This window comes from Mytilus galloprovincialis, chromosome 3, assembly GCF_965363235.1.
Source record: "Mytilus galloprovincialis chromosome 3, xbMytGall1.hap1.1, whole genome shotgun sequence".
NCBI classification, from domain to species: Eukaryota; Metazoa; Mollusca; class Bivalvia; order Mytilida; family Mytilidae; genus Mytilus; species Mytilus galloprovincialis.
Window position 1 is genome coordinate 13,262,424 of NC_134840.1, and position 18,858 is coordinate 13,281,281.

The window sequence follows — 18,858 nt, forward strand, 5'->3', positions numbered from 1 at the left end:
ATTTCAAACATTGTGCAAAGGAGTAGGTTCGGTAAGGACCGATTTTGGCCTCAAATTTCAGGTTCATCTGACGAAAGTTTTTACCTCTTTTTAAACACTTAAGTGTCTATTTCATTTGAATCAATCAGTTTATGTGAAAGATTTTAACTGATTTAGTCATTAAAAACGATCCGATTCAAGCTCAAATATGAAAAATCTATCAAATATGCCGAAAAATGTCACTTTTCGGTTGGTTTTTGTCAAAAATGACCGTGACCGCATTCGTGTTCATCTTCAACCTTTATATATGTTATGTATTATAATAAAATACAACTTAAATTTCAATATTAACGATGAACACGAATGCGGCCACTTTCGTTTTACACGAAAACCGTCTAAAATTTAACTAAAATGCTAGAATTGTGAAGATTTCAGTAATTTAGCATGACTTTATGGTGCTAGTACTCGATATGTGTGCCCATATTTATGTAGCAGAAGCATTCTACTGTCCAATAAATAACTAAAAGTTTACATTTTAACAATTTTGTAAAACTGCTATATTTTGGGGCCAAAAAGGAGTCTTACTGGACCTACTCCTTTCTTGTAAATTGCACTTTTAAATGTCCGTTCTTGGTCAGTATGTATAACAAAAGTGTGTATCAGATAAAGAAAAATATTTACGATATTGACGTATAAAAGAAATATATAGAAATATTCCCACTACATTGCAATTTAATTTTCAAAAAACTGATAGCATCTTTAAAAACATCTGTTTCAATATTTAGATTTATCATATTCCTTCGAGTTCATTAGTTTCTTAATAGTGTTTTATTTTATACTTATTATAAATACTAATAGTTATGTTATTTGTGTAGGCCTTTCTTATCGCACCATTTATGATTTAACTTTTTTTTTATCATACTTCCCATTCTATTGAATCTTCAATATATCACTAACAGAAGATTCTTATTATGATATCATTGTTCACTGTATCCCTATTTTCTGTTCCAAAGTAAACTACATTTAGTTCAATGTAGGTTTATAACATTTTCATGATTAAATAGTCCTCAACTGACTTAGAGCAGGGCTATATGTATTGTTCCAGAGTCACTCTTATTAATGTTGATTAATATAGATAATGCAATGCTTTATGACTATCATCACAATCGTAGGATCGCATGGAAGAATTTAAGTTATTATTTCTGTCATTGTTCCTGTGTGTACATTGAAATCACAAACAAAACAAATTTTACAGGGAGTCTCACATGTGTGCTTAATAATTTCACATTTTATAACACAGAACACCACAATATAAGTAAACACTGATACTATTCTCGGGTGGTTAATATATAGAACCGAATAAAACAGGATAGTTAAATTAATTGTTATTAACAATAAATCATAAAACAATATCGCAATATTTTCAATATTCGAACATTATTTAATCAATGAGCTTTTATTAGTATCTGGATCTCAGAATTCTTATTAACATTATAGATAATACTACAAATAGCCAAATTATTTTCGTGGCCACTATTTTCATATTGGAATGTGTTTAACATATGATCACTTAAACATGTAAATGGTAATCTCCAAAAATCTTACTTAGTCGCGAACTGAATCAAATAAACATGCACATTATTCTCAACAGAGAAAAAGAAACTAACCAGAATTTCCCTAGTAATGACAAATAAAGCGATAGGGGCCCGATAACATAATAGTACCGTGTGCTCGTTACAATGCATGTCTGAAAACAATACTTTCATTAAACAACATACGTATATGTATTCGGTTTATCATTAATAACAGTGAATACACTCATCATAGATACCAGACTTACATGTTGTACACCAGACGCCGGTTTCATCTGCAAAAGATTCGCGAAGGAAGCTAAAAGTAAAAAGTTCATCTGACGATCCATGCGTGCATGGCAATGGGCTAGATCCAGCATGACGGTGAGCTTTCATGTTATAAGGTATTGAGATGATGTGGTTGAAGATGTTAAATGAACAATTCATGGATGGAAAGTTTGAACGACAGGTTAAATATTTCAACATGTGCCATGAAACTTAGAAGAAACTGAGTGATTAGATAGGTTGCACTTCTGTAAATATAAACAAAGCAAATTTCCATAGGAATTTCCTTTGCGGCTAAAAATGTGCCTCTTTAATTATGAAGTTTCGTAAACATTATATCCTATAACAGAAGGTTAAAATGCACTACTATTGTATTCACGGGTCAAAGCATACGGCTGTGTGGTATATTTTCGACATTTATATTCCCCGTTTAGGATTTTAAGTACTGATTTATCTATTAGTTTACAACATATGCATATGCATTAACACATATGCTTTAATTATACTAAACATGTTTGTTCAATTATTCTTATAATTATTATAATTGTTATTAGTATTATAATTATTTTGTGTTGGTTTTGTTTAGATTTGGCGCACTTTTATAAATAAACAGATCATGACGTAAAAACTACGTCTGCTACAATTTGCATCAATATTCATGAAACATATATCATGTATACAATAAAATATTTCAATATGAGTTACAAAAGGTGATTTCATTTTCATATCCTGTTCATTATGTAGCTTTCTCATTCTCTCCCCTTCTAAACAACAAGGATATCACGCTGATGAAATTTTCATTTATAGAATATAAACAATTGGGCTAATGTACCGGACATGATTTAATCGAATAAGATAACATACTTATGAAATGATGCAACGAAAGCGCGTTTCATCGACGTCAGGGGTCATTACTATCAGTGGTGCTTGAATCGTATAGTAAGGAGAACAATGCACATAGAAAGTTAAAGCTTGATTGATAGACAGGGGTTTAACCCAACTTTCAATTCTTATGAGCTATTTCACGGCGGTCGGTTTTTTAATGGTGATGGACGGTGGAGTGACTTGAAAAAACTAAACTCGGTAGAAAAACTTACAACCCTAGCCAGTTACGATAAACGAGTCGAGTGAACCTGCACAAGCGGGGTTCATACTCACAAGCTTAGTGTGGACTGGCTAGTGATTACAGTACCACTCGGCAACCAAGACCAGACCATTTGAACCAAAAACTAAATACATAGTTATATCATCAGTTATGTTCAGTTTGTTTTTGTATCAGTCTGCAGTCAAGCAAACAGAATTTATAACGCATCGTTTTGACACTTGATAACGTAAAGCTGAATATACTGTACTGTACCCCTAAAATACATTGTCCGATACACTACGATTGAAGTATAACACTTTCATTAGGATTTGATATAATCAGCAATATTCCGATAAAGTAAATCTAATATCCAGAAAAAAAGAGATGCGAAAGATTCCAAAGAGTTATTCGAACTCATACGTCGAAAAGAAACTTGCAATTCCATGGCAAGAAAAAGAAAAACGATCAAAAGACAAATACCAGTACTAGTATATAAAACATAACATAGAAAACTAAAGACTGAGCAACAAAGAACATCCTCCGGGGGAGATCACTGGAAAAGTATGCAGATCTTCCAATAAAATGCGTTATATTAAGGAAATATCAAGGATACACACAAAATCGGATTTGTAATATACATACCCTGAGACATCGGTATTGAAAATTTTCGAACCCTGAACCTTAACCGAATGTGAAACAAAATTAGATAGAAAAACGTTCGCATGACAATGGTAAGACGGTCGATCAGCTCGTGATGGCATCCGTACAATATTGAAAGAGATTATTTTAACTTTACCGCTTGAACTGTTGATATTATAGCTTCCTTATAATCAACATTATAGATACCAAATAGGGGTTTCGATTTCGGGTTTTTTTGTCAACCAATTGACAACCGTTGGAAGACGTTTCCGTTTTAATACATCCTTTAGCTATCACACAATATTCTTGTCCTCGTAAATGAAATGTTAACATTATTGTATACTTTAACGTTAAAAAAAACCCAGATGAATTTAAAAGACTCTCAAAACTTAGCATAGCACAATAGAACATTGACGTAGTGCATACATGTATGTACCGAGCCCGTCAAATGAATATAACAACAAGAGGCTCTAAAGAGCCTGTGTCGCTCACCTTGGTCTATGTGAATATTAAACAAAGGAAGCAGATGGATTCATGACAAAATTGTGTTTTGGTGATGGTGATGTGTTTGTACATCTTACTTTGCTGAACATTCTTGCTGCTTACAACTATCTCTATCTATATTGAACTTGGCCCAGTAGTGTAAGTGGAAATTGTTAGTAAAAATTTACAAATTTAATGAAAATTGTTAAATATTGACTATAAAGGACAATAACTCCTTAGGGGGTCAATTGACCATTTCGGTCATGTTGACTTATTTGTAAATCTTACTTTGCTGAACATTATTGCTGTTTACCGTTTATCACTATCTATAATAATATTCAAGATCTAGATAATAACCAAAAAAGCAAAATTTCATTAAAATTACCAATTCAGGGGCAGCAACCCAACAACGGGTTGTCCGATTCATCTGAAAATTGCAAAGCAGATAGATCTTGACCTGATAACCAATTTAACCCATGCCAGATTTGTTCTAAATGCTTTGGTTTTTGAGTTATAAGCCAAAAACTGCATTTTACCCCTTTGTTCTATTTTTAGCCATGGCGGCCATCTTGGTTGGATGGCCGGGTCACTAGACACATTTTAAAACTAGATACCCCAATGATGATTGTGGCCAAGTTTAGTTTAATTTGGCCCAGTAGTTTCAGAGGAGAAGATTTTTGTAAAAGTTAACGACGACGGACGACGGACGCCGAACGAAAAGTGATGGGAAAAGCTCACTTGGACCTTCGGGCCAGGTGAGCTAAAAACTAGACTTAACAGTAAGAAGAATACTTTACAAAGACAAGTAAAAGAACACTACAACACGTAATTAAGAAAAAAACAACGTCAGTATTTATAATCTGTACTTCACTACAACAGTGAATTATTTTTTTAATTATTAGAAAAAAGGATTAGACGTCCTTAGATAAAACCCTAGTTCATCAACTTTTTGCTCAGACACGTTTAACCAGATCTAAGTAGCAGCTTCAAGCTCTTGAATAACAAATGAGTTAAGCAACGTATATCCCATGTGCAGGTGAGGTTGGTATATTGCTTATACATGTAAGGTGGGAGAAATGATAATTTTCAAAATCAAATTTGTCTCCCAATTTTCTATTCAATGTGATTGCTGCTGGTTTTGTTAACGTATTAAACCTAAAATTCCGAGTGCACGGTAGATATGTACTGCTCAAACTAAAATGTCTTTGTTCATCCCGTAATTATCTTTTTTTGAATGAATATAGGCATAGCTGGTAGATGAATTTAAAGGCTGAAACGGTCGTTAGGGTATTATCAGCAACTAAAATGTCTGAACAAAATAAGTGAACTATTGTCAAAAGTTTGTTATTTTTCTATTTTCTTGTGGCAAAGCCTGTTCTGTGTTAGATGCTTTTGATGAAGGTAAATCAAGAAAAGTCCTTCCGAAACACTAATTTATAAAGTATTGTTCACGTTTTCCAAAACTTGGATGATACCGATACTGGTCTGCGAGTATTGCTTGTCCAGTTACCAGTGCTTAGGTACTGGAATATCTTATAAGATTTCTTTTTTAAATTTTCTGTTAGGTTGATAAAAGAAATGATTAAATTGCTTATGATTCCAACTCAATCTGGCAATGTTGAGCTAAAATAGATTTGTTAATCTCTATCTATAATAATATTCAAGATTATAACCAAAAATAGTAAAATTTTCTTAAAATTACCAATTCAGGGGCAGCAACCAAACAACGTGTTATCCGATTCATCTGAAAATGTCAGGGCAGATAGATCTTGACCTGATAAACAATGTTACCCCCATGTCAGATTTGCTTTAAATGCTTTGGTTTTTGAGTTATAATCCAAAAATTGCATTTTACCCCTATGTTTTCTTTTAGCCATGGCGGCCATCTTGGTTGGTTGGCCGGGTCACCGGACACATTTTTTAAACTAGGTACCCCAATGATGATTGTGGCCAAGTTTGGTTTAATTTGCCCCAGTAGTTTCAGAGATGGAAATTTTTGTAAAAGTTAACGACGACGGACGCCGGACGCAAAGTGATGGGAAAAGCTCACTTGGCCTTTCGGGCCAGGTGAGCTAAAATAGTTATCAAAAGTACCAGGATTATAATTTTATACGCCAGACGCGCGTTTCGTCTACATAAGACTCATAAACTAGACTAAACAGTAAGAAGAATAATTAACAAAGACAAGTAAAAGAACACTTTAACACGTAATTAAGATAAAAACAACGTCAGAATTTATAATCTGTACTTCACTACAACAGTGAATTATTGTTGAATTTCTTTATCAACAGAGTCTCTTCCGATGACCTTCTTTTTTTTTTTTTTTTTCTTTTTTTTTTTTTAGAAAAAAGGACTAGACGTCCTTAGATAAAACCCTAGTTCATAAACCTTTTGCTCAGACACATTTAACTAGATATGAGTAGCAGCTTCAAGCTCTTGAATAACAAATGAGTTAAGCAACGTATATCCCATGTGCAAGTTAGGTTGGTATATTGCTTATAAGGTGGGAGAAATGATAATTTTCAAAATCAAATTTGTCTCTCAATTTCTATTCTCAATTTTATTGTTTCGTTATTCATTTTTTTTAATTATTATATATAAAAGAATGACAAAAATAATCTATACTAAAGTACACTGTTCTTGATTATTACAATTCTGGCATGTTAAGCAATGATAAGAGAGTAAATGTTAACTGATAAATTTAACAACGTGTAATGAACATGTAACATGATTAATAAGACGACCTTTGAATTAAAATGCTTTTTTGTAATTATAAATTGATTTGAAATGAGTTTAAGCGCGATAATATGAAAAACATATCTATATGATCCTTCAATATAAAATGAAACAAAACTGTAATTCTAATTACATCGGATAGCAAGTGGAATTAAATGTTTTTATTATATGGAGATTTACAAAAATATCCAATTAGATACTTTTTTTATCTTTAAACATGTTGAACGTACTGCACTCATTTCATTTCACGTTGATGTGACAGCCAATATCAAATTGCTCATTTTAAACTATGTGAATCTTTATACATCTGATCAGAATTCTGAATCTAGATTAGTAAGGTACCATCTTACTGTCATCAAACTCAAGTTTTCTCTCCATTTTATTGACATGTTACTACATTTTCAAATAAGCCTTTGATATATACTGACAAAATTGACTATTGCAATATGGAAAAAAATGTGAATAGTAACTGTTACAAAGTACTGATACATTATTATGTTACGATCATACAAAACACACAAAAGTCCAATAGTTAAACTTAGATCAAACAGATTGTTTCAAAGGTATCGATGAGTAGACAATACATGCAGTTGCGACATATGATGTTTTGATGATGACATGTTAGTCAATCGGTAATTTTGCATTTTTTATTTTTTTGGATAGACATTGGGTAGGGCAAAGATGTATTCCTCTGGCAATAATTGTCTGTATAGCACAATAAAGTTCTAGTCGTACCACTTCACGGTTGTCTTTGTCGCATTCTAAATGTTAATATTTATACATACATGTATAACATATTTATAAAACCATTTTCCCAAAAGCTGATCAACATTTGTTTTTGGGGATGAAGTTTATAATAAGATTGTAATTTTAATTGTTTTTGTCTGAAAACTGGAAAGAATAAAAACCCATAACTTCTAAAATAAATCTAAAATTTATAGATATCAAAAGAAAGCTGACGTCAATAGATGTTCACAATGCAAAGTAGTATCATTCAAATTGTTTAACGCTTTTTGGAGATATGGTTCGACATGTTGATGATGGACAGATGGAAATACGAATATCGATACACCGTAAACGACCGTATGAAAATATCCATATAATACGTCTGAAAATTAGAACACCAATGTCAGATTGTAATATTTTTATATTAAAGGTCAACACATTGTCGTCTCTTTTGTTGGTTAATCTGATCAAGCATATTAAAAAAAAATATTGCTGTGTGACAATTAAATTTATTGATAAAACGACTCCTTTATATATCTATTTGAAATCAAATTACCGGTTATATGTAAGGAACACGAACATCCAGCTTAAGTTTGTTCAAATATCAAAGACTGGACCTATCACTTATTAATTATTAGGTGTTAAAATTGACAGCACACTTAGCTGGAAAAACCAAATTGATCAAATTTGTGCTAGCATTTCATCAAGAATATACCTTCTTTCTAAATTAAAGAAATTTTTAGATATTAATGCCAGGAAAGCATATTATAATGGGTATATTCTGCCTCACATCGATTACTGCTGTATTATTTGGGGAGAATGTAAAAATGAAGGGATAGTAAGAATATTAAAACTTCAAAAAAGAGCAGCAAGATTAATTCTTGATGCAGACCCATTATCCCCATCAGCCCCCTTATTTAAAAAACTTGGTTGGATGACAGTAGAAAACAGAATCAAATACCATAAATATTTATTGCTATTTAAATGTATGCGGAAAGAAGCACCACAGTACCTAATTCAAAAGTTTCAACTTATATCTGTAAATAATCCTTATGCTTTAAGGGGTGTTACTCAAGGTAATTTGATAGTTCCAAAGCCCAAAACTGAACTGTTTAAAAAATCTTTTGCTTATTCTGGATCAGTTTTATGGAACGGACTACCTTATGAAATGCGTAAAGTGCAAAACACTTATTCTTTTAAACAAATTATAAAACAATACTTGAGACAGTCCCAATATTCAGTCTGAAATGATTGCAACTACATTGTATTACTCTTAGAATGTATGATTTTAATGATTTGTATATACTAGGTCTATTTACTACATGCGATATTTAACTGTTTTATATCTTTTAATCATGGTACATGTACACTGGACTATTATGTCTATACAATTGTGTTTATATGTTGTATGATTGCATTTTTCTTTTATTATTACCATTTTGTTTTTACTTATATTGCATACATGTATATGAGGGCCTCAGGGAAGATTAGTGATTGTAACTAACTGTGTTTACCCTCTTTAAATAAAGAATTTATTATTATTACTTAAATCTCATTATCAGATTATAAATAAATTAATGCTTATTCAAAAATAAATCTTGTAAATTTATGATCCTCTTTAAAATGTTAGTACTGTAAAAATTGATTGGCAACAGATTATGAATTAAATGAGACTTTCAATATCGCAATCAATGCATTGGCACTGTGGTATATAAAATCCTATCATAAGATTACATAAAACTAATGAACATATGAATATTGAAAAGAAAAGATATTATGTTATCGATCTCACATACAAGTGTCTTTAAGCGAACGTCTTCTTAAGGAGGATTGTAAAGGGTAATTCTATTCAATGTGATTGCTGCTGGTTTTGTTAACGTATTAAACCTAAAATTCCGAGTGCATGGTAGATATATACTGCTCAAACTAAAATGTCTTTGTTCATCGTGTAATTATCTTTTTTTGAATGAATATAGGCATAGCTGGTAGATGAATTTAAAGTCTGAAAAGGTCGTTAGGGTATTATCAGCAACTAAAAAGTCTGAACAAAATGAGTGAACTATTGTCAAAAGTTTGTTATTTTTCTATTTTTCTTGTGGCAAAGCCTGCATGTTCTGTGTTAGATGCTTTTGATGAAGGTAAATCAAGAAAAGTCCTTCCGAAACACTAATTTATAAAGTATTGTTCACGTTTTCCAAAACTTGGATGATACCGATGCTGGTCTGCGAGTATTGCTTGTCCAGTTACCAGTGCTTAGGTACTGGAATATCTTATAAGATATCTTTTTTAAATTTTCTGTTGGGTTGATAAAAGAAATGATTAAATTGCTTATGATTCCAACTCAATCTGGGAATGTTGAGCTAAAATAGATTTGTTCCATTTGGCTATATAGCTTTCATTTGTTTGGTGACTAATAACGTCTCTTTCTATTTAAAAATTGTATTGTGAAAATTTGTCTTAACAATAATCATGCAGTATCACCTTTTTCATAACTAGAATTTCTCGTTTACTAGATCCACCATAGGTTAGGAAATTGCAAAACATGCCATAGATAGGATTGTAAAAAATCTGCCCTTGATTTGGGATGGATGAGGTCATATTTGCAATCGATTAGGAATATGCCATAGATTTGGAGCCTACCATAGATTTGAGTCCTACAAATATTTTCAGTGCGGTAAGATGTAATTGTTGGCAATCATCCTTCGGCCAGGGACCCAAATTGCCAAATAGCTTGATCCCCAGATATAACTTAAATATTAGTTTAATAACAAACAGAAAACAATAAACTTGCGAAAAACATGTTATACTGTAAACATGAGGTGCAAACATTTATACACCAAATCTGAATTTTGACAATTAATATCTCTTCAATATGTTAGGGATCGAAGCAGTATTTCGAAGGCCATATAATTTACCTCAATTAAGGATAGACTCTTGAATTTTAAAGAGTCAAAATTGGATAAACAGATCATATAAACCCAAAGGAAAATATAATACAAGCCCAAACAAAATTAAAATGAAAACAACTTTCAAACCTATGATTGTGTAGGATATATATATATATTCAACAGATATGGCTTGTGGGCTAGACCACTCTACCGCCTCAACTACGTGGTAGAGTTGACCAGCGTGCTGAACATAGTGCAAGGCAATTCATGTGTTACGATATCTCAGTATCATGGGTTCGAATCCCAGCAAGAGAAGACAATTTGCTTTCTCATATTTACAGATCTCACAACATTGGACTGTTTTTAGACAAATTATACATACAGAAATTGTTTTCAGCCTTGTATCACCATCACTAGTGATCCAATGGATAAAATCTGTGGTATAGTTGTCGCTGGTTCAGACGCACTTATTTATATTTATATATATACTGTGTGTGTGTGTGTGTATTTGTTTGTGTAATTCATTAAAGACAGAAAACTAATAAATGATAAAGATAACATAGATTACCTTTTTTTATTTCTCAAAGTGCATAAACTTCATTTCTAAGCTTAACTATCATTACTGTAAAATAGTTATTAAACATGGACGGGAGTGATTCAGCAGTAATTATATGTCCTATAAAAGATAAATATCTATCTGTTTTCGGATTCACATTTCGAATATGTTTTGAAAGAGGTACTTTTATAGTCAAAAGTTCATACACATTAAATGCAAAAAACATATAATTCTAAATGCATTTTTAAACATTCAAACAAACCAATGAAATTCTGAAATTCTGACTTAATATTTAGTTATTGAAAAAATAAATGTATATCCTAAAATCATTTAAACCTGTTCATCATTATTGGGAAAGCCTTTGATAAAACAACAATAAAAAAGGCACATAATAAGAGGCACTGTTTACTTCATAGATAAGAAACATACGCAAATTGATTATAACATAACAAATATTATGTATAAAATTTAAACATTAGATAAATAATGTTATAATTTTTAAATACAATTCATAAATTAAGTAAAATGATTTTCTGTCATGTAAAAATAAATTTTTAATAAAATATCACAGATTATGAACAACTATGAACTAAAATATTTCTGTTCTGGAATAAATAAGAATTTGTAACAAATCACAAGGCACAGAAAAATACACAGCAGTTTTGTTAAATCATAAAGGCATTCAACTTGCATACTAAATAACAACATAAAAGACATGATTCTCCTTCATGTACTACTAGTCATGTTTAATAATCATTGATAAAGGTTCAAAATTCATGAAGAAAATATCAAAATATTAAAATCTCCATTGGAGATAATTTACACATAAATATCTTTTCATTGAAAATAGCCCAAAGCAAACTTGTTCTGCTGAAAATAAAGTATTTCATATATAACATAATAAGCTGATTTTCACCTTTCCCCCAGAGAATTTGAATTACCATCTGCCAGAGCTCAGACATAAATAAGTCTGAATCTTCTTTTGACTCATAGAGGTCTAAATTTGCAAGTTTTAGGATTCGTCTCACTTTAATGCAAGACAAAATACGATTTTAATAAGTCAAATATTGTTTAGCAAGAAATGATCTGAAATTATCTAAATATCAATGTTCCTTATCAATCATTTTTACATTATTGCCCGCTTCATTTAGTATACATGTAAATCCACATTGGAAAAAATCATTCATAGATACCATCCTTTTGATTTAAACAAATGATTTCCTTTTGAAGTGTAATTCAGCCTAATATGCTTACTGATTTTTAATGGATGTCACACAATGCAAGGACATGTTAAAGTAAAATATACGAGTTTAACCTAAATTGATGCTCACCTCAATAAAATAGAAATGTATATCTTTTAATATTGAACAAAATGTTTGGCACATAAATGAAAATAGAAAACACAACAGCATAGACAAACAATAAAATCCTATTTCTATATTCTATAAATAAGATACTTTAGTCACAATCATTCCCTAAAATGACTTTAAATATTCATATAAGACAGCAAGCTTCAACTACATACATTTTGCTTCTAATTTGATAATCATAGTGTTTAAACATATTTTTGTCTTTTTGTGCTTTGTAACTGAATAATAGTTGTCCCTGAAATTTAGTCTATAAACATAAAAACAGGAAAATGTACAGAATGTAAATATTCAATCGAATAGCATTTGTGATCTATAGAAAGCATCAAACTTAAACTTGATCTGTACTGTTGAACATATTTAACATTCAAACATTGCACATTTTCTTAATTGTATAATAAAACTTCTATAAAAAATCTATTACTATTTACAAGAATGTCTTTTGTTGAAAATTTTTAGATTTTAAAAATAAATTAAATGAAATGCAAATTATACATAACTATAATTATCTACATAAACCCATGGTGGGTAATTAGGTCGCCTTCTTTGACCTTTTTCTGATGTAATTTTCCGTGGATCAATGCCAAGAATTGTAACTTCTCGTTTCCTTCCTCGAGCACTGGTACTTAATCCTTTATTGAGAACCTGGAAATATCACATAAAAGTTAATGTTGAAAAAAATAATTTTGAGAAAGATTTTTATCTTATAGTTCGATGATATTTTCTATAACACTGGTTTGAAATCAATATAAACTTGCGTTTATTAATCTTTTTTTATCTAAATATATGCACAAAAAATACATGTTTTAATGTCAAAATAATTAAAATGAAATTCTTTAAATATTAAGATAATCAGTAACTAAAAATCATGTTATGATATTGAAGAAAAAGTAGATTATCTTGTGTAATACATTTTTAAAGTTCCTTTCAACTTCATATTAACATACATTTTAAACTTTTAAAACATTTAAAAAATTAGAACACTACTGAACAAAGATCCATAAGCTAAACTTTCAAAGATCTGGAAAATGATGTTGCGTGCTTTGACTACTAATATTGCAAGTACAATTAAACAATAATTGGATTCTAATCAGAAAAATCAAATTAAATAAGGGAATCATATTCTAAAATTTTAATTAAAAAGTTATATGATGGATTTAAAATATAAAATAAAATGTTAATTATTATATTTTTCTTTGTATGATCACCTCTCGGTGTCTTTAAAATCTAAGGTGAGTTTAAAACCCTTAAATGGCATTATATATATATAAAAAAAGGTATTTACTTCTGTCAAATAGATATTAGAACCAACACAAGTATACGTAGCAATAGATAAATGTAAACACTGTTAAAGTATGTGAGTAACAAACACACTTTCCACTCTGCAAATAATTGTGTGAAGGAAATAATCTTGATTATATAGGGTAGGTCAAGTGTTTGAGATGGAAGCGTGTGTAATAAACAAAATATCACCTACAATTAGGCTGTTATATTTTTTGTTTTGTTATCGTTGATCTGAAATACAGTTTATCAATTACATGTAATCCCTAAATGTCATAATCAAAATATCAAAAAAAGCTTGTGAGCATGGACAGGTAAAGTCACTTTTAGGGATTTTTGGTCCTCAATGCTCTTCAACATCTTACTTTATTTGGCCTTTTACTTATTTTGCTTCATCTTTACTGCTGAGTCTTTTGTAGACAAAACGCATGCCTGGCACAAATATAAAATTGCAATCCTGGTATCTATGATGAGTTTATATAACTTTGCATTCTGAACTTAAATTTACACATTGCATTGTTTCATTTAGGTAGTAGTAATTTCAATTGAGTTTAAGCTTCCTTTCTCCATAGGAAGAACAGACAGACTCATACGTAATGCACTACTTTCTACAACTTAAATAAATCTTAAATAAAATGGTTTTCATGACAAGTTCCAAACTCAAATAAATCTTCAAAAAAAACGGTTTTCTTGACAAGTTTTGTTAAATAAACTCATCATAGATACCTGAGGACGCAATTTTGTATATACGCCAGACGCACGTTTCGTCTACAAAAGACTCATCAGTGACGCTCGAATCCAAAAAAGTTAAAAAGGCCAAATAAAGTATGAAGTTGAAGAGCATTGAGGACCAAAATTCCTAAACATTTTGCCAAATCCAGCTAAGGTAATCTATGCCTGATGTAGAAAGCCAACATATACTCATTATTTTGTAACTCAGATACTTAAGTATATCAGTAAATTGCTTGACATGGATGATAAAATGATCAACACACTGCATTTGGTTGTGTATACTTAAAAAGGTAGAGAAAAATACCTGAATGACTAAATTAGATATCACATCATTGAAAATAGAGAGCTAGTCAAACTGACGGCAATATTCATCCATAATGACAAAGAGGATGAGTTAAAGGATGCAAATCCTTGCTATTATCCCAAAAGTAACTTAATATGAAAGGTTGATTTAACAGTTTAGAAATATTGTAGTTCTGTTCAGTGTCAAATCTTACTTCTATCAAATGATGGAAAGTGAAAAAAAAAACAGTTCTGAATCGAAGTAAACATAAAAAATATTGGGCCAAGGAAAATTTCCATGAAGCTTACTGTATAACCAATTAAAGATTAACCATTGATTCAGATATAATCTGAAAACAAAATGTTATACAATCAGTTCTGGAAATCACTTGTAGGTATAACTTGCAACTAATTGTCATAATCTTGACTTGGTAAATGTCTCTATAAATGAATGTTGTCAAAGGAATCAGATTGTACATTGCACGAATCCCTCCACTTGAGTGAAAGTAAATTCAGTTCCTATTTAGTTTGCAACTGAAGTCAATATACATCATTTATTAAGTGGCTGCAGTAAAAATTATTGTACATAAATCAGAACAAACATGACTTTGTTTTTAACCATTGTTATATTATAGTTCATTTCTGTGTGTGTTACATTTTAATGGTGTGTTTCTGTTGTGTGGTTGATCTCCTCTTATATTTTCATGTGTTTCCCCTTAGTTTTAGTTTGTAACCAGGATTTGTTTTTTTCTCAATCGATGTATGAGGTTCGAACAGCGGTATACTACTGTTGCCTTTATTTAGTAAAACCTTTTATCAGGGATCTTAATGTAGAAAAGTAACATTTTTTTAGTATTTAGAAGGGAAAAGTTCTTTTCCAATCACTTAGTAAAGATATTATAAAAAAGAACTTTGGAGTTTAATAAATGCATATTAAAGCAACTGGTGCACAAAATTCATAATAATGATAATATATATATCTACATGGAATGGGAATAAGTTTGGGACTTAAAGGCTATTGCATAAATGTTTTGAATTCAGGATTCATTACTGTCTTAACAATACATTAAAGAGATGAATACAAAACTTCAAACAACCATTGAAAGGTGATCATATTTATCTGTTAGATAAATTAGAAAAAAAAAGTTGTTTTGACTTTTTGCACAAACAAATCGAATAATATGAACTGTGACAGTGTGGCAATATGAATGATAGATCTCATAAAAAAATAGAATTGATCAATTTATTTTTAAAAGGCTCATTACAAAATTTTGTATTCACTTAAAAATATGACATTTGAGTGGTGACTTTGAGAAGGGAGGTGGTTGAAACTTCTATCATAGAAAATTGATTTTTCTTACAAAAAGACAATAATTGGTGAATTTTTTTTATCAAGTTTCATCTGTTATAAACATGGTAACACATGCTTTTGCAGTATTTATTTGGAATGCACTATATGGTATGCATTCTAATGTCAGTTCATTAAGTAAGAATGACATCAACAAGTCTGGAAAAGATAGCCACCTTCCATCCTTAATAGTTGTCAGTGGTAATTATTAATATTAATTTTGCATTTCTTTAAAATTAAACAGAAAAATAGTGTTAAATGGTGGTAAGAAGATCAAATTATATGAAACCTGAAGGCAAAACATTTGTAAGAAAGCTTTGATCAATGGAAGGGTACAGATAGTAAAATCTCAAATAACATTTACTTTTTGTTTCTGAAATTTTAAAATAAAACATTATTAAAACCTTATATGTTTATATTTCAAATAATACAACCTAGTTTTAATCTATAAATATTATTCTGAATACATAAAATATGATGGATATTATAAACTTAACGACAAAGTCAAGAAAACACTTCCAGATGTTATCCCCATCTTATAAATCATTGTACAATACCAAATACATACAATACACAAATTTAATGTTTCTGCCAAATCATGTTTGAAATTGTTGGGTAAACGTCAATGAAACAGGTACAAGCATTCACAGAACAAATGGGAAGAAAATCGGAAATGTAGTGAGATTGTCAATTTACCAAAACATTTGTATATTTCATTCAGATTTATTTATGTATAAAACTTTTATATTTCACACAGAAAAGTGATCAGAATGGCAAAGTTTCAAAATACTCAAACATACAACATGACAAAAACAAACCATATAAAGGTCAACAAACTGTCATCACAATACTGGAGAAATTTTGGGTTTAAACATGTAGGTTTACATGGAAAGTTTAAACCATATATGGACAAAATATGATGGTCACTTCTTCCAGAATTAAGAAGTGAAAGTCAGATTTATCTCATATGCTTTCTGACCATCACTCAACATGGAATGGAGATGTGAGCTGAAAAAAATCTATAGTTCTATCCATCACCTAACACAAAATCAAACTACTGTCTATCATTGAACACCCTTAACACAATATCAACAATCTAACTATTTCTACATAGAAACTTACGCTGATCCTCAATGCCTTTTTGTCCTTATTGATGTCATGAACAGTGAGTTTTCCTTTACCAATGTCTGTGTTAGGAGTCGGACTGTCTGATTTTCCCTTTCTGCCATTCTTTGGGCTAGGACTTCTGGATCTCCCTATATAGATATAAGAAGATGGGGTATGAGTGTCAATAAGACAAACTCTCATAATACATAAAATAATAGTTTAACTACTATAGGGTTAAGTCACAACAACAAAGTAGAAATTGTTTGCAACCCCATAACAATTAAGCTTTTACATCATAAAATAAAGTTCATCCGTTCACTGTTACACCTCGGTGACAAAGACCTGATTGGAGATGCTGACAAGAGAATATATAAAATACCAGTTGTTTGAACATAGACCTAGTTATGACGCACTAGTTTTAATAATAGCTTGGTTTTTTTTTACAAGCTCTTACCTCTGCCCTGTGTGTTAAAATAAAATAATTTATTCATAAAAATAAAAAGAATATGTCAATCAATCTGATTTATGATATTAATATGCATAAAAAAGAATTGAAAAAAGAAAAAAATATTTGAATCCTATTTTTTACATGGTGATGTAAAAAGAGAAATATTCATTGTTAAGCTGGATACTGTGCCTGTAAATTGATTAAGAAAAACAAAATATACCATTACCTGAAACATTGCAAAGACACAAAACTAAATGAAATTCACACTAGAACTTGAACAACAAATAAAATATATTTTGTTTTGATAGATAATATATAAATATATAGGTCAAAATAAAAAATCTACAATTAACAATAAAACATAAATTTACATTGCTAACAACAAGATTTTTTTTTGCTGAAATATCATGCCTGCTTAATTAGATGGTTAGAATTTTCTATTCCAAATTAACAGAGATACTGCCTTATTTGAAATACTGTTTTCACCAAAAATTATTTGTAAGGTTACTAAATTATAATGTCAGGAACATACACTGGAAACAAGAAATTCTTTTGTAAATATTGGTTCATCAGCAATTGTATCCTTATAAAACAGAAAAGTACCTCAACATCTACATTCATAACAAAAACAATTTGGACAGCTGTTTGATTTAATAATGACAAATAGAATGACATAATGAAAGCCATGAGTAACATGATATGCCCTGGGCCAATGTTTGAAACTGTCACCCTAAACTCTTCAGTTTTAATAAGTGTGTCCTTAAACTCAAACATGCATTAGATATGATCTAAATAAAAACATAGAACTATAAAATAATATTCTGAGAAAAAATAGTACACATCAATAATTGAGATTTCTGCAATTCTTTAAATAAAAGAACAAATTTAGATGAAGTGTCATTGATGTTCTGAATAAAATAGTTAGTTTACAAGAGGTGCTGTGAACTCTGAATAAAGTAGTAAATTAAAGAAAGATGTCTTCAGTATTCTGAGTAGAGTAGTCAATTAAAAAAACATGCTTAGAAAAAGGTGTTTCCAGAACTCTGATTTAGTCTACAGTGTTCAGAATAAAACAAAAGTGTGTTTATTGAAGTTTAATTAAAAAAGATTAAAGCTGAAAAGAATTAAAATAAATGTACAAAAGGTATATAAGACAGCCTGTTCATTACCTGTTTTCATAATTCAAATTCAGAAATGTCTTAGAAAAAATGCCATTGTTATTAAGAAACCACCTTTTCATGAACTTATTTAGGTTTATTTTAACTCATTATATATGACCATATATGCAACTTTGGTCATATGTTTCTTATATATTCTAGTAAGTTGGCAACTCAATATAAAGTATT

General features: G+C 30.2%; 1 protein-coding gene across 10 annotated transcripts in view; it reads right to left on the bottom strand.

Moving 5' to 3' along the window:
- Positions 1 to 12,152: 12,152 nt before the first annotated feature.
- LOC143067221 (ankyrin repeat and MYND domain-containing protein 1-like) overlaps positions 12,153 to 18,858 on the bottom strand; it is a 42,354-nt gene continuing 35,648 nt past the window's right edge. For 7 of the 10 annotated variants that reach the window (XM_076240326.1, XM_076240329.1, XM_076240324.1 and 4 more), the window contains 2 exons: positions 17,080 to 17,213; positions 12,153 to 12,959 (listed from right to left, as the gene is read on the bottom strand). In XM_076240326.1, coding sequence (XP_076096441.1) covers positions 12,804 to 12,959; positions 17,080 to 17,213 — 290 coding nt within the window. In that variant the 3' untranslated portion in view covers positions 12,153 to 12,803. Of the gene's footprint in view, positions 12,960 to 13,635; positions 13,830 to 17,079; positions 17,214 to 18,858 lie in introns of those variants that run through there. The other 3 variants (XM_076240332.1, XM_076240333.1, XM_076240330.1) reach the window with 2 other exon arrangements.